The sequence below is a fragment of the Protopterus annectens genome, chromosome 5.part0 (genome assembly GCF_019279795.1).
Source record: "Protopterus annectens isolate FY-2018-M chromosome 5.part0, PAN1.0, whole genome shotgun sequence".
Classification (NCBI taxonomy): Eukaryota; Metazoa; Chordata; order Ceratodontiformes; family Protopteridae; genus Protopterus; species Protopterus annectens.
In genome coordinates this window covers 40,408,376-40,425,750 of record NC_056735.1, presented here as the reverse complement: position 1 = coordinate 40,425,750, position 17,375 = coordinate 40,408,376, and the positions used below count along the sequence as shown (strand labels likewise).

The 17,375-nt window shown below is 41.1% G+C and overlaps 1 protein-coding gene across 5 annotated transcripts in view; it reads right to left on the bottom strand.

Annotated features, from left to right (window-relative positions):
• Window positions 1-17,375, bottom strand: part of ST3GAL6 (ST3 beta-galactoside alpha-2,3-sialyltransferase 6) — a 1,325,435-nt gene that overhangs the window by 126,252 nt on the left and 1,181,808 nt on the right. For all 5 annotated transcript variants that reach the window (XM_044072092.1, XM_044072089.1, XM_044072093.1 and 2 more), the window contains one exon: window positions 3,981-4,167. In XM_044072092.1, the coding sequence (XP_043928027.1) occupies window positions 3,981-4,167 (187 nt within the window). The remainder of the gene's footprint in view (window positions 1-3,980; window positions 4,168-17,375) is intronic.

The window sequence follows — 17,375 nt, the reverse complement described above, 5'->3', positions numbered from 1 at the left end:
GCGCAAGCCAGGGAACCTTGTTGGCTAGGCTTATGTAGGCCCTTGGGCCGATAGCTTAGTACCTACCTATGAACTGCAAGCCCTTCTCTTCCTGGAGAAAAAAAGTAAACAACCGTCCAGTTTGTCTCACTCAGTTCAGGTGAAACTTCAGCTGGTGGTGCATGCCCAGAGTGATAAGGCATCTCACTCTCTCTGCCAATATTTCTGCTTCAGTTAAGAAAACATAAAGATGAATGGGGTGACACAGGGAGAGTATGGAAATCAGTGTCAGAAGGAAACGTGGATCATTCCTATGTGGCTTCAGATCTTAGCAGTAAAATTCAGATGCTATAGAAGTAGGTAGTACATGACTGAGTGGCTGCACACCTAATTAAGATAAGTGGGTGATGCAGCTTTTCTTATCATTTTTTAAAGCAAAAGTTATTGCCCTCAACTGTATCTGGTTGATGTCTATTCCCTCTATAGACCAGACAGTATCCCTTAAACAGTACCAGAGCTGACATGGCCTCTCGTCCCACCAGCAAAATATTAATAATAATATCTAAAACATACCTATTTGCAGAAATGTGAGATCCAGCAGAAGATTAGATGGAATGTCTCACCATTCCAAGACCTGGTGACATGAATCTGAAATCCAAAGAACATGGATGACAGATTGGTGACCCTGGCTCCACTGATATCTGAAAACCTATTGTAATGCAGATATTCAAGTGTGCCACTAGCAAACTGCCTAAAAGCTTCATCAGGATCTGAGCTTGGACCCTACTTTTACTTCACCAGTGCTACCCATGTTATGGCCTCTGGGTCTTCTTCATAAATAGAAATGATTATCACTGGCAGTTCAGCGAAAATCTCTTTGATGCCTTTTGAGCACAAGGTAGGCCCCGTGCTAGCACAGTGACACCTGTAAGACAGTGAAGGGGGCAGACGTCACCAAACAGAAGAGTTGAATTTGTTGGAGGTAGCTTTGGCCAATGCTTGAAGCCCCCACACACACACTCCCTCACCTTCTCCCTCTTGTCTTGCTCTTGCCTGGATTACTTTGATAAACAAAGATAAACTATATTTGAATCTTGTTCTTTTCAAGCTTTATAGAATAAAGGAAAATATTACTCCTTTATATCTACTTATTTATGTGGTCTCTTTCTGTGTCTATTTATTTATTTGTCTGTCTGTCTGTCTCTCTCCCTCCCTCTCTCCAGAGCCAATATTTAGCTTGCCGTAAACCTATCTTTATAGCCTTTCCCCATTTAGAGCACCCGATGAGTTATAGGTGAGACAGAATTAACAACTAATAAGGGATGACTGCCAGACAAAGTTTACCTACTTAAACCAGGGGAAAAAACAGAGCTTGATAAGGCAGGCAGTAGTCACAATATGCCTTTAGTCCTACCACACTTCTCAGCTGACCAGATTTCACAAAATGTGGGGTTTCTGGCAAATCATTGAGAAATTAAGTCACTAAATAATGACAGACAATTGAGCTTCAGACTTCATACCACCTAGAAAATACATGCTAAAGCAAAATCTGCTATTCTGGCAACTTTCTCAGTATGTAAGAACAATATTTAAAATCTATCCCAGATTTTGGCCATGGCTTCACCCAGCCATTCCACACCCCCCAAGCTAGTCTGTTTGCATACTTGTTAACTGAGACCCTGTGCAAGCAGGTCTGCTAATTTGTATGACAGTGCATAACAGCACACTGCATTAATTTTAGACTTTGCTCCTTTTTTTTTGGGGGGGGGGGGCACCAACATCTTTCTGTATCTCAAAATTCTGAAAAAATGTTAATGTTTCAGTTGTACTTCTTTTTTGGAGGGGGTAAACCAAGCACCTTTGTAACTGCTAGAATTCAGAAAAAAAAATTTAAACCAACAGTTCAACACTCTGAGGTAGTTCAGGCTTACCTTTCAGGTGTTGAGACACTCAGGTAGTAGTAGTAATGTCTAGGAAAAGAATCCAGGGAATAAATCCCCCTCCATGCTGGGTGTGGAAACATGCCAGTTATAACTCTGACTCCCAAGACTTGGAAATGTTTACTCTGCCTGTTTTTAGCTCTGACCCTAAAATTACAGGAATATGGCTGCTAAATACTTCTGAACAGAATGAAACTCTGCTCCAATATCTTATTTATTAATGAAATAATACATATTTATGTTTGTTAAAAAGTTTTTAGAAATGCGTTATTGCAAATGTTATGAAGTAACCATAAATTACAACTTCCACAGCCAGCTCCACTGGCATAGATGCACAAAGCCCTGACTACAGCCCTGGTGACATGAATTTGATTTGTGGATCAGACATATGCTGGAGCTGCCATGGGGAGGGAAGGGCAGTGGCATGTCCATGAGTGCACAAATTGGGTCTACTTCTTCTTCTCATTGAAAGTACACTTTACCAAATTCCAGAAAGCCGAGAGTAACTTAGCGAAAATGCACTTTCGTGAACTACACTTTAAAAAACAGTCAGCAGTTCCGGAATCCTTTGGCTTAACAGGTGTGGTATTTTTTAATTGCTGTTGAGCTTTGTAACTGGAGGAGAACCTATAATTCTGATGGAAGTTATTATAAATCGTGGTACAGTGAAGATAAGGAATTATACAACGACCCCCCATTAATATTCAAAAAACGTGCACGCTGATTGGTCAGCATGCACATTGTAAATCAGAGTTATAGTAATGGAAAAAGGTCTGGTCACCCGGACTTTTTCCATTACTATAACTCTTTTTTTTTTATACGGCAATTGAGAACGCAAAATCTCCATTGCTTCACACTGTCTCGCTATGTTAAACGAGTTTAACATAGCGAGGCAGCATTAAAAAAAGCAATGGAGATTCTCTGTTGCTTTTTTAATGCTGTCTCGCTATGTCAAACCCATTTAACATAGCGAAACAGTTTCTTTTTACAAACTATTTTGCTATGTTAAATGGGTTTAACATAGCGAGACAGCTTTAAAAAAGCAACAGCTCCGTTGCTTTTTTTAAAGCTGTCTCGCTGTGTTAAACCCATTTAAGATCACAAAACAGTTTGTAAAAAGCAACGGAGATCTTGCTTTCTCCGTTGCTTCTGCCCACAGCACTGATGTACTGCGTAGGCATACGCATGCACAGTACATCAGAACTGCCGCAGAATACCAGACAGCTGCAGAAGGGCAGCAAGGAGGCATTATACAATGCCATTATTTAAGAAAATTAATTATTTTTTTTCTTAAATAATGTCATTGTATAATAGCAATAACCCACTTCTGGGTATGGGTAATGCTGGATTTACCCACAGTTGGCTTTGTTTGGTCATGAGGGAGAAGCCCTCGTGACCAAACCACACCAACTGTGGGTAAATCCAGCATTACCCACACCCAGGTGTGGGTTATTGCTATAATATACCCTTTTCCCCACTGTAGTGCAAGCTCAGAGATAGTATACATAAGTAGCAGGGGTGTCAGGGGTGCAGGGGAGCCTGGTCCCCTACAAAAATGTGTTTGTAGTGTTTCTGTTTGTGGTTTTGTAATTCATTAAAGAGTAGTTCACGAAAGTGTGTTTTTGTCAAACTGCACTTTCTCTAAAGTGGAGTCACCTTTCTGGAATTCGGTAAAGTGTGCTTTGGTTGAGAAGAAGTAGACCCCACACATTATATTTCCCTAGTGGAGACTGAACAAACATGCATATGGGCCTGTTTAATGGAGTTGTGGCATCTGCTGGTTTGTGCTGTTCACAGAGCAGGCCATCACATGAATATTTACTGAGCAAGTGTAGAGCATTAGAGCTCACAAAAATACAAGCTAATGAACACCAGTGTCTCCAGTGACAAAATATGTGGTACTGACAGGAGTACAGACTTAGAGAGCATCCGTGTCATGGCAACATCATTTCAAACATTTATTAGTAGTTTTAAAAATGGTGACTCATAGCAATAAAAAAGGATTAAATAATTTGTTAAAAAGAGTCTACAATTCACAAAGAATCACATAAAGCAACTTACAACTTTTTTATGCTGAACAACTTCCATTAACCATCTCAGATCATGAACTTTAAAAATATTTAGAATGACAATTGTATCTGGATCATATTCAGATGGATCTGAAAAAATGGACTCTGGGTAACATATTCGAAAAGTCGTCTTCTTCCCAACATCCTCTTCATAGCCTTTCACTGGGCCACTATTCAATCTGAAGGTAGAAAAAAAATAACATATGCACTGTAGTAACTGAATATGCTTAGAAATGTCACCATCATTAGCTCATGAACACTAGTACAGAATATCATAACTCACATATGACATGGTCTATCAGCTCTGGAGTAGTCCTAGGCAGGTACTATACAAGCAAAGTGCCAGCCAATCAGCAGCAAAGGCACCACTCTGTCCCATATTAGTCATGCAGGTCATACCAACTTCACAAAGGGGTGTAAGGAGACCAGATGTGTGAAAAACTACTCCAAGAAACAAAAATAAAATGCATACCCTTTCACAAATGTAGATAAGTATTTCCAGACAACATTTTCTTCTTTCAAGATTTCTGTCATTGTGGAACCTGTTCCACAGTATTTTGCCTCAGATAAGGCTAAGAATCCTTTCCTACACAGACTGCAGTGGTAGTATTGTTGCTTCACAGCAAGAGGTTCTCCCGTTCGATTCTCGGCTGGAGTGCGGGGAGTGCCTTCTGCGTGGAGTCTGCATGTCCTCCCCGCGGTTTGGTGGGCATTTGAAAGACATGCATAAATGGGTGTGTCTTCTCTGAAGGTTGAATGTCGAGCTGGCACCTCGGCGTTCATGAAAATCTACTGCCAATCATTAGCAGACCGGAGTTCCGCTGTGGCGACCCCTAACCAAGAAAAGCCGAAAGACAACAACAACAACCACTGACAAACAAAAACAATGATAAAATGGTCCGACCAATAGGGTATAAATTCATCGGTAAATACTAAGTTAGCTGCCCATACAGGACATTTTAAAGCTAGTCAATTTCCCTTCAAAGTTGACAATCAAACCTTGTACTTTGTGTTTGTGAGGTAAAAACCTTAACCATTATGCCAACAAGTTCATAATCTAGAGGAAGCAGGTTCAACTTCTTCTCACACAGAAGCAAATGCATAAGTTATCCACAGAAAACCAACAGCATGGTGCAGTGTAGCATACTGGGAAATATATAACCTAGAGTTATAGCTTCTGTTGTGTGAAACTAGACTGTCAGCATATGCAGCCCCTCTGCAGTGGTTCAGTCTGGGTAGTTGAAGTTTCATACTAGACTGACAGAGGAGTCATATTTGACTGTTTCTATTCCTTTTTATTTACAATTGCTATTAAGTGGTTGTTGTTTTAACCAAGATAGAATGGAAATCACATATTACCTTATTTCAGACAAAATCTGATTTTTTTAATGAGCTACATAAAAAATATCGGCAATTAAAATGCTTATAGTCAGCTTGGAAGCATACAGCGGTAATGCACTGATTATGGCACAATAAAGGCAAATTCGATTAGTTGCACTGGCGTCTGATGGAACTGGTAGGGAGGATGAGTGCACCCATCATGGGTCTGTGCTAACATTGGCAAATTGTCCTTAAAGTCTTTTGAAAGCCAGGACACAAAATGATCATTAGGACTGGCAGATGAGAAGACCAGGGAAGCATCCTTCCATGAAGTGGGCATATATTTAAAAGCTATTCCTCATTGACCATTCCAGCTTACCAAAAAGAGTTTTCATGCTGAGGGTAAGCCTTGGAAAAAAAAAAGTTCTGGTGCACATGATAACATACATGATGCTGCCAGCATCTACCTGAAGTCCCACCTGAAGTCTTTACTTCCCTTTCCTACCTCACCTGTGAAGACCCTTCCTGTGAGTATTTGGGCCACTCACCATTCTCTCCCTAAATCCCTTTTCTTTATTAAGGCTACCCCAGGTGGGGCTAGTATCGAGTGTAGAGGCTGGAAATGGACAGATATCAAGCAGCTGATGGACAGGTGGACAATGTTAAATGACAAAAATTAAATTCTTATGATAAATAGTATACATGTCATTTAATCAGTTGCAGAAATATAATAGACAAGTTCTTAACACAGCAGTTGATCTATTAAGGGTCCCTTCTTTTGATGGGTCATATGTTGGATTATCCTCCCACCAACTGAAGTTTGACATATTTTGGTAATATCGCACATTAGGAGAAATCCACATATTCCACCTAAATCAACCACTGAACCCACATCTACATTTAGTTTAACTTTACAAAAATCTATTTATATAATGACCTTTCATTAGCATTCAAAAATGAACACCCTGATTTGACAGCGTGCCAATTGTAAATCAAGCAAATACTAACAGAAAACAGTCCACCACTAAAGTATTACTGACTGGCCAGACTTTCTATTGGTATATGCTGAGGGACACAGCAAAATATGAAAAAAATCAGATAAATTCTAAAAAACTAAAGAATCAGAAACATACATGATTTTCCTTGTACTGCTGTCATACAAAAAACATCAACAGAAATTCTTTCTTCTCCATCCGCTACTCCTATACTCCACTGATGTACTGTGCAGACGTAAGAACATAAGTCCCATATGCATGTGCAGTACAAAACATGGAGGAACACTGCAATACTGTTATAAAAAGACATTAATAATAGTAAGCAATTTCTTTCGTAAATAATGCCATTATTGAATAGCAAGAGACTTAGGGACACAGGTGGACAGTGGTCTCACCTTCGATAACCACATCGCCACAACAGTCAGGAAATCCTTCTATGTGGCACACCTCATAACGAAGGGCTTTTCATCCAGAAAAAAGGAGGTCATTGTCCCACTGTACTCATCCCTCATTAGACCCATTATAGAATACAACACCCCATTTGGTATGTACCTCTCAAGACATCTGCAACAACTGGAAAGGCCTCAGAAATACCTCACTAAAAGAATCACAGGCCTAAAGCAGATGCCCTACGCTGACCGCCTTAAAAAACTCCAGCTATACTCTGTCGCATATCGTCTACTCAGAGGCGATCTCTGCTTAACATACAAGGCCATGTCAAACCCAGAGCTGTTGGACATGCTACACTTAAGAAATCCCAATCCCTCAGAGCTACACGCTCCGGGATCTAAACCTTGTCATCACAATAAACAAAACATGCTGGAGGGATAGGTTCCTGACCCAGAGACTCCCCAGACTCTGGAATAGATTGCCCATACATGTCAAGCAGAGTGCCTCTTTGGACCTCTTCAAGAGGAACCTTGACGATTGGATGGGAGAAAGGAAATTCACCCCAGGGATCACGTCAGTCGCCCTGCTAGACAGGGGTCCAGGAAAGTAAATAATGTGGGAAGAAATAGCCAGGGAATTGTTATGGCTAGGCTTGTATAGGCCCTAGGGCTGATAGCCTAGTACCAACCTATGAACCTATGAACCTATGAGCAATAATCCACTCCTAGGTGTGGGTATATCAGGATTTACCCACACCCAGTCATGGATTATTGCTTAAATAATCTTGACTGGAACTGCATTTTCCCATTCAGTACAAGTAAAGAAAATGTCATTTTAAACACTGTACTCAAAACCACTAAATTACAATACTGCCATCTGAATCAACCCGTTGAAACCAAACCTGTTTATTCTGGGAATGACACCAGTTAAAATAAATGAATAAGCAAATAAAATAAAGCACTAACTGCAACTAACCACCTTGAAAACACCATTACCAGTAAAAGAGAAAGGGCTATAGCTATTTAAGGTAACTAAAAATAAACTAAATACAAAGTGCAGCTAAACTATGAAACTAACCAATCCTAATATAACCTCCACTAAAGTACTAAATGTAATAAAATACATCAAGTAAAATGACTCTCACTACAAAAAAATAAATAAATTAATAAACAAACCAATAAAATTTATCTCACAGCTAACATTTAAAGCAATTCATAAGGTGTTCCATTCTTATAGGTTTATACAACTTGAACTTCACTTCAGTTGTATTTAGGTGTTTTATAACAAAATACTGCATACACATAATAAAAATACATATAAGTAAATTAATGATAACAGAGACATAAAGTAAGTAAAACTTAAACACTGTGTTAATATGAGTTCCAGTGGTCATACCACCCCATCAAAAGTAATATTAAAAAGGTGGAGTTTAAGAATCCTGTGAAGCCACCCAAGGATGGACATTCTCAAAGCCACAGAGGTAATGCATTCTACATGTAAAGAGCTTGAAAAGTAAATGAAAAGGGGCACCTGAGGTATCATGATGCACCTGTGGAACCAGCAGCAGCCCCCTGACTGGCAGAACCCCAAAACCTAAGTTACGTATAGAGAGCTTTCATAGAGCACCATCAGCTCCTTCAGAGTACCTTTAAGTCTTATTCAGTCAAAATTCAGGCAATTAATATAGTTCAACAGATCAACATAAACACTAACATAATGAAAGAAATGTATAGGTGAAATAAATGAGGTTCATTATATACAATGCTGCCATCTTCTAGTTCCATTTCGCCCCCCAAACTGAAACCTTCACTTGCCCTAGCCACCTCACCTGTGAAGATCTTCACTGGGAGTATATGCACCCCTGCTCTGCAATACCTCACTTCCTCTACCTCTTGTAGGTTGAGGGATACTGTCACTATGTTTGTTTTGTATCTCACTGCACAGAACCTCCTTTATTTTCCTGAATCAAAAGCAATAGCACTGGGGTAGTAAGAACCAAAGAGTCATCAGGTGCCAACACTCAGATGGCTAAGCCATAAATAGCATTTCCTTATCTGCTTGTTAAAGATATGAACTGAGGAACAAAAAAATACACTTTATGCATCGCTGCTTAGCTAAGGTTAAACTATTCCCGGCACCATAAAGTCTGCGTTTCAAATTAGAACTAGCCAGTTTTTTAGTTTTAGCACTCAAATATGTTTCTTTGAACTCAGTGCTTGTTCAGAACTCATTGTAAGCACTAAATAAGCTACAATTTACTACAGCACTCAACTTTCCTCACTTGTCTAGGGGAAAACAATGTTTAGTACTTAAATAAGCACCTATCCAGGCATGTCTATGGGTCAGCTCCCTGTGTTTTCTCCTGTCTATCTGATGAATCTGGGCATCTTGGAGCAATGCAGCAATTGCCTCATGTACGCAGACAGGCCGCTCCTCCTACCGCCCAACACTACAACCTGTGAGAGATGCACTTATATAGCCAAACTGGAAGCAAATCTCTCTTCACCCAAGACTGGACTAGACAGCCAAGAGGAGAGGGTAAACACTTGCACCACACCACACTCATCACATAGTCCCTCAAAACTTACACCACCAAAACACACACATAGAAACACAAAACACACACCTACATTCGTGGAGGCTCTCAATAAAAATCTGCCCAAGCAACAGAGACCTCCAAAGCAGAAATGCAAGCAACCTCCACTCCTCAACACAACCCAAATGACACATAGCCCAGAAACTCAGTGTGCCAGTCAACCACAGCCCATAAGGCATAACAACATACCCAACATTCTAGTCATAGGTGACTCTATAGTCAGGAACACTGATGTTCCACTCACCAGGCTAAACAAGGAGAAAGCTACTGTCAGCTTCCTGAAGGGTGCCAGGATCCGCCACATAATGCACGTACTCAGGTCACTCCACAACAAGTACAAATATGACTTTGTTATTGTCCATGTTAGTGTGAATGACCTGAGATGTACTTCCCTGGACTACATGAAAAGAGACATGGAGGAGCTCTCCGATCTTGTAGCCCAGGCGGGTATGACCCTAGCCCTGAGCAGCATCCTGCCATCACCCAGAATAATACTGCAGTACAAGGACAAAATGATTGACTTCAACAATTGGCTAAGCTTCTGGTGTCATTCTGGGGGAATCCAGTATCTGTCTGCCTGGGATGACATGATTGACAGACCACAATGTTTTGTCAGAGATGGCCTGCACCTGTCACCCTTGGGATTCTGGATACTGGCTAAGGCTCTTGCCACCCCTATGGTGCCTTTTTTAGACGAGGTTCAAATGACAAATTCACCACCATAACAGGTACAAGCAAGCAAAATCTGAGGGTAATATTACTCAATGCTAGAAGTCTAAACCTCAAAATGCACTCACTCGAGGCACTCCTTAAAACGGAGAACATCGACATTTGTGCAGTGACAGAGACCTAGTTCAAGGCTCCAGAGAGCACCCCTGCATTACCAGGCTATAATTCACACTACACTCTTCGGCCACCTAACCTGGACCGAAACACTAAAGGTGGAGGCATGTCCACATTCATTAAGGATATCCACACCTCCAGGCTAGGTGCTCAGCATAATGCATCCGAGATTATCCAAGTGCAACTAACTCTGGGCAAGACCGCAATCCAAATTGTAGCTTTCTACAGATCCCCCACCATACCCCAGGATTCTCGCTCCTCATTTCTTGATACACTGGAAAATATAAGGGTACAACCTAATACCCAAATAATGGGTGATTTCAACTACTCCACCATTAACTGGGAAAATTACTCATGTGCCAACTCTTTTTTTCTCAATGTTTTCTGGAATTCATAAATTCCAACGCTTTGGATCAGCTTATCCATAACCCCACCAGGGGTAGCAATATCCCAGACCTAGTCATTACCAACATGGGCAACTAGTGTTCCACACCAGAGGTCAATTCCTCGTTGGTCATATACGACCACAAGCTAATCACCCTAGACATCCACATCCAGCCCCCACTTCCCATTAGGGAAACCACCGTAAAAAAGTTTTCCAAAGCCAACTTCACGCTTCTTAAGACAGAAGTGGCAAACTTCACAACACCCATGCAGATGGACAGTAGAAGTAGGACTGCTGAATCCTACACAAATGCACTTTATAAGCACTTACACGAGTGCATGGATCATGCCATCCCTAACAGAACCAAGATGCTATCCTCCAAAAAAAGGAAGCCGATCTGGTGGTCTTCTGCCATAAACAAACTCTACAACAGAAGAAAGAAACTGCTGCAAAAAAGTGTAAATCCCATGATTCTACTAAAAACTCCTCATGTCCACCATGGCAGTAAAACTTAATAGTAAAATCAAATCTTTAATAAAAAGAATATAACATAAAATAAGCAGTCCTCAGTCTTCCGATAAATGCTTTCGGCAAATAAGACTTCCTCAGATCATATAAAAAGGACTGTTCAGCTTTTGTATTTATAAGGCACCACAGCCATTCCTCATTTAGTTCTCTGACACGCCCTTGTTGCAAACCAAAATGAGGCCAGCTAGCAGAGAGGTATAATTTCCTTCATTGTAATTAAAGGGGCAGTGCTTCTCTTTACTATAGGATTGTATATGAGAAAACTAATAGCTATGGATGTGAATACATTATATGAATGAAGCAACATTCAAGTAAACTTGCTAATCATATTCCTTCTATTCTTAAGTGCAGGTTTTAATGGCACAATAGTATTCAAGCCTGGTGATCTGTTTGCTCTTAAATTAATTATCCAGCATGTTTCCCTTAGCTGTGTGTGATTATGAACATCACCTCCTCTTGTGGTCTGACAGACTGCCTCTATGGCCTTAAATACAAAGTAATGAGAAGGATATTGTGCTACGTGGGCTGCTAAGGGCCTCTATGTCCTTAAATACAAAGTAATGAGAAGGATACTGTGCTACGTGGGCTGCTATGGGCCTCTATGGCCTTAAATACAAAGTAATGAGAAGGATAATGTGCTACGTGGGCTGCTAAGGGCCTCTGTGGCCTTAAATATAAAGTAATGAGAAGGATACTGTGCTACATGGGCTGCTATGGGCCTCTATGGCCTTAAATACAAAGTAATGAGAAGGATACTGTGTTACGTGGGCTGCTAAGGGCCTCTGTGGCCTTAAATACAAAGTAATGAGAAGGATACTATGCTACATGGGCTGCTAAGGGCCTCTGTGGCCTTAAATACAAAGTAATGAGAAGGATACTGTGCTACGTGGGCTGCTAAGGGCCTCTATGGCCTTAAATACAAAGTAATGAGAAGGATACTGTGCTACGTGGGCTGCTATGGGCCTCTATGGCCTTAAATACAAAGTAATGAGAAGGATACTGTGCTACGTGGGCTGCTAAGGGCCTCTGTGGCCTTAAATACAAAGTAATGAGAAGGATACTGTGCTACGGGGCTGCTATGGGCCTCTATGGCCTTAAATACAAAGTAATGAGAAGGATACTGTGCTACGTGGGCTGCTAAGGGCCTCTGTGGCCTTAAATACAAAGTAATGAAAAGGATACTGTGCTACGTGGGCTGCTAAGGGCCTCTGTGGCCTTAAATACAAAGTAATGAGAAGGATACTGTGCTACGTGGGCTGCTAAGGGCCTCTATGGCCTTAAATACAAAGTAATGAGAAGGATACTGTGCTACGTGGGCTGCTAAGGCATTATTGGGATCTTTCTGTTTGATGTCCCTCAAATGTTTGAGGATATGTTCCTTAAGACGTTGATCTGTTTTGCTAACATGGAAAGCACTACATCGGCAGCAAGTCGCTAAGTATATGATGTGGGAACTAGTACAATCAGCATAAACATTAAAATTGTACTGTTGCCTGGAGTATGGATGTACAAAAACATTGGAGCTGTCAATGGAGTTGCAAGCTTTGCATCTTAAGCACTTGAAAATGCCCTTTCTATTAGAATTGGGCCTATTTCTTTCAAATCCATCTTTGTTGCAAATGAGACGTTTCAAATTCTTCTTATTCTTGTATAGGAATCTGGGCTGTTCACCTACAATGTCTCTTATTTTGTCATCAGTTGTCAATACCGGCCAAAACTTCCTAATAACTTCACATACTTGCTTATTGTCAGCAGTGTATGTTAACAAACATTTAAGTTGCTGTGATTGAGTTTTAAGATCCAGGCTCTCATGATGACTCGATGTGGGTTCAGAGAAGTAGGGACGTCCCTTTCCTCTCCTTAATTCCTGTGGATCATGCTTCAATCTTAGATTCTTTCTTTTATAGGATATTTTACTTAAATGTGTCTCAATATTATCAATATATGTGTCTCAAAATGTGTCTCAATATTATCAAAAATATGTCCCGGGTGCATACCCCCCCTATGCAGATAATGATTTCTCCAGGTTTCTTTTTTTATGAATTCCTGTACTGATACCTCTATCAGGATGCAGATAAATCTTTACATCCAGAAATTCTATGGTCGCCAAAGAATGTTTAACCACAAACTCTAGAAAATCAGTGCTCTCGTTGATAAAGTTGACAAAAAGGTCCAATTGTGTAGAGCTGCCTCTCCAAAGGATAAAGACATCATCCACAAAATGGCCGTAGTACACTAGATATTGTTTCCAAGTGCTGAGTATCAGTTCATTATGTTCCCACTCAGCCAGAACCAAATTAGAGTAACTATTTGCACATGGGGTGCCCATAGCCACACCCCATCTCTGCAAATAGAAAGAATCCCCATACATAAAGATGTTATTTTCCAATACAAGTTCCAGCAAGGAACATATTGGTTCTACTTCCATACTGTTCCTTGCTAGGAAAGATCTTATTGCCTGTAGACCATAGTCATTCGGAATCACCATAAACAAACTCTTGATGTCCATTGTCACTAGTAACAAATCTTCATATTTCTTGAGGTCCTTAGTAACTAAAAAGAGTTTTTCCAGAAAATCTCCTGAGTCCTTCAATACAGTTCCTGCTAGTGGCAGGGCCTTCTTTAATTCATTCTCCACGTACATGGAAACAGGTTCAGTTACCCACCCCCTACCAGAAACTATGGGACGTAGGGGTGTGTCAACTGGATCCTTGTGAATTTTGGGGAGTCCGCTGATGTAGGGCAGTCAAAGAACTCATATAGTTCTTGTGAGATATTTGCCTCTATCAATAGATCATATAGATGGCTACGAAAATGATCTACCTTAATCGTAGCTTCACTGCAACTTAATCTCTTATACGTTCTTTCATCATCCAGCATAGAGAGCATTTATGCCTGTACCATATGGCTTCCATCACTACTATACATCCTCCCTTATCAGCAGGCTTGATGACCAAGCTGTCTGTCTCCTTTAGCTGCTTCAGCATCTCATTCTCATTAGTGGTTAAATTGAAGAAACGTCCTTGTCCTTTGGTTGTATTACCCCTTAGTTTGAAGATTTCATCTTCACATAATCTCAAGAACATCTCCACTGGTGGAGGATTAGGGGGAACAAAGCTACTCAATTTTGTATAAGGTAGCCGTCTACTGTCATTAACTTGTCCAAAAATACATTTTAATACAAGGTTCCTGCAAAACATTCTGATATCCAGCACAAATTCACTAATATCAGATGGTAAGGCTGGAATAAAACTCAGGCCCTTGTCTAACAAGGAAATCATATCAGGGCTTAAAATCTTATTAGAAAGATTCACTACTAAACTTGGTTCAGATCCAATTAAAGTGTGAGCTTCTTCCTTTTCCATTCTTGACTCTGTGTTCTTTGAGTCCTGTGATGGTTGAATTTGGAAAAAAACGGCAAGGGCCAATTTATTGGTGCATGCATTGCCCCTTCTTTCGGTCTAGTTGCTAGATTGGGGGCTAGGAGAGCATTCCTGTTGCTGGTTTCTGCACCCATAGTGGCTGTACTACTAGACGCTTCTCTTGAATCTGTTTCAGATATTACAAAATTGGAGGTCGGTACTGATGTGTTAAGAATAACAGGATTGTGAATGGAAGGTTCCAGATCAGTTAAACTGACATGAGTAATCACATCTTCTCCATTAGGTCTAGAAAAAGGTATCTTCTCCTTATGTGGTGGTAGAGCTCCCCGCCCCTTATTATTGAATTCCTCTCTCGGCCATTCAAAGATATGTCCTCTCACAAAATCCTGATGGTCACGGGCTTTTCAACCTGCTGCTGTCTACGCTTCGCTTCATAAGCATTAAAGTTAATCTGTAGTTGTTCTAGGCTATTTAGATGCGAGTCATGCAGCTCTAAGCTTTCTAATTCAGTCTGCTTAATTGATATAATTGCTGCCATCCTTTCCTCTTCTGGCTTGAAAAATTCTATCAGCAAGTTCATGTATTTGCGATTTGTTTCAAGATTTATAATTTGCCATTTTGCGAGCAGATCCAGATAAGTGTTCCCATATGAGGGTAAACACTTCACTCGCATACCTCAAGGTACAATTTGATGGTGCAAGCATGGTTCCATATGGAAGTGTTGCCACTGCAGTCTCTTGAGCCGGTAAGCTGCATTCTCCACTTCCTGAAATATACAATTAAAATTATTATCAGGAACCTAAATCACATGATTGGAGGAACTCCCTGGTCAGCCTCAGTAAGAAGATGAGATCCTTCATAAAATCCTCCAAAGCTAGTTACGAAAACAAAATCACCACTGTTTCTAAAGACAACCACAAAGCATACTATAGCTATGTCAAGAATCTCAGTGGCAACACTCAGATCTGCTCTGAGTTACAGCACAATGGCACTAAATATACACAACAAACTGATATTGCCAACATCCTGGCAGATAGGTTCAATGCTAACTTTATCCCCTCTCACCACCTAAAGGGCCCATCTCTATACCGGAAGAATGCAAAGTTCCTGTAATCATGGCTGCATAGGTAAAAACCACACTCTCCAAAGCCAAGAACACAGCATCCATGGGGACCTGACAACATCCCAGGCTGCGTTCTACATGAACTACAGAATGAACTGGCACCCCGCCTAAGTACCATATTCAATCATAGCCTCACCCCAGGCTTTGTGCCCACTGAATGGCACACAGTGATGGCTATCCGACTTCACAAAGGGGGATCCACCATGGAGCCCGGGAACTACCACCCCATTAGCCTGACGAGCCTGGTCTGCAAGGCCACAGAACGTATCATCGTGGAACTTATAAACAAAGACATTGGTAATCTCCAAACTCTGGACCCCACCAAGTTCAGGTTTGTAAAAGCCAGATCATTTCTCCTAAACCTGATAGACTTCTTTGAAGTAGTCACCAAAGCCGTAGATGAGGGTAAGGTGGTTCACACAGCCTAACTAGATCCCGCCAAGGCTTTCAACACCATCCCCCACTCTGGAATTAAAGATAAACTCACTAAACTAGGTATAAATTCTTATGTCACAAGATGGGTTGCCAACTGGCTCACTGACAGAACCCACACTGTGAAAGTAACAGACTCCAAATCTAACTTCAGACCAGTGACAAGTGGAGTACCACAGGGTTCAGTCCTGGGTCCTCTCCTGTTTGGTATCTACTTCTATGAAGTACAGGCTAACACAGAAGGTCTTTAGCTAATGAAGTTCACAGATGACTGCAAACTAGGAGTCATAATCAAAACTTCTAATGATGTGGACATCCTACAAAAGGGCCTCACTGAGACAGATGACTGGTGTCAAAGCCGTGGCCTCAGGCTCAATGCCAAAAAGTGCATTGTCATCCCTTTTGGTAAAAACTCTGTACCCATGAACTACCACATAGGCAGTAGTCTACTTAACACTGAAAGTGTGATAAGAGACCTTGGGACACATGTGGACAGTAGTCTCTCCTTTGATAATCACATTGCCACAGTAGTCAGGAAATCCTTCTACTTGGCACACCTCATCACAAAAGGTTTCTCATCCAGGAAAAAAGAGGTCATTGTTCCCTTCTACTCATCACTCATTAGACCCATTATAGAGTACAACACCCCTTTTGGTATGTACCTCACAAGACATCTACAACTGGAAAGGACACAGAAATACCTCACAAAGAGGATTACCGGCCTCAAACAGATGCCCTACACAGGCCGTCTCAAAAAACTCCAGCTTTACTCCATCGCATATCACCTACTCAGAGGTGATCTATGCCTAACATACAAAGCTATGTCAGAGCTGTTGGACATGCTCCACTTAAAGAAATTGCAATCCCTCCGAGCTACAGGCTCTAGGGACCGAAACCTTGTCACCACAATAAACAGAACATACTGGAGGGATAGATTCCTGTCCCAGGGACTTCCCATACTCTGGAACAAACTAACTATCTATATCAAACAAAGCTCTTCATTAACACTCTTCAAGAAAAATCTTGATGATTGGATGGGAAATAGGAAATTCACCCCGGGGATCACTTCTGTGGCTCTGCTCGACAGGGGCACAGGAAAATAATTTTCTTGGGTGGCGAAAACCAGGGTACCTTTTTGGCTAGGCTTATATAGGCCCCAGGGCCAAGAGCCTAGTACCTACCTATGAACCTATGAAATGGCCACAGTAAAATGTCTTCAATGGAGACAATCTTGAAGCAAGCATTGGAGGCAGAACTGCACTAATGAAGAGGGCTTTGATGACACCATTTGCCAGTGGCCAGCTGTCTGAATTATGGTAAAGGATAATGCAGCTGGCAATCTACTTGGAAGGTGTTTTCTTGACCAAAGAATAACTTTCCCTTCCTGAAGCA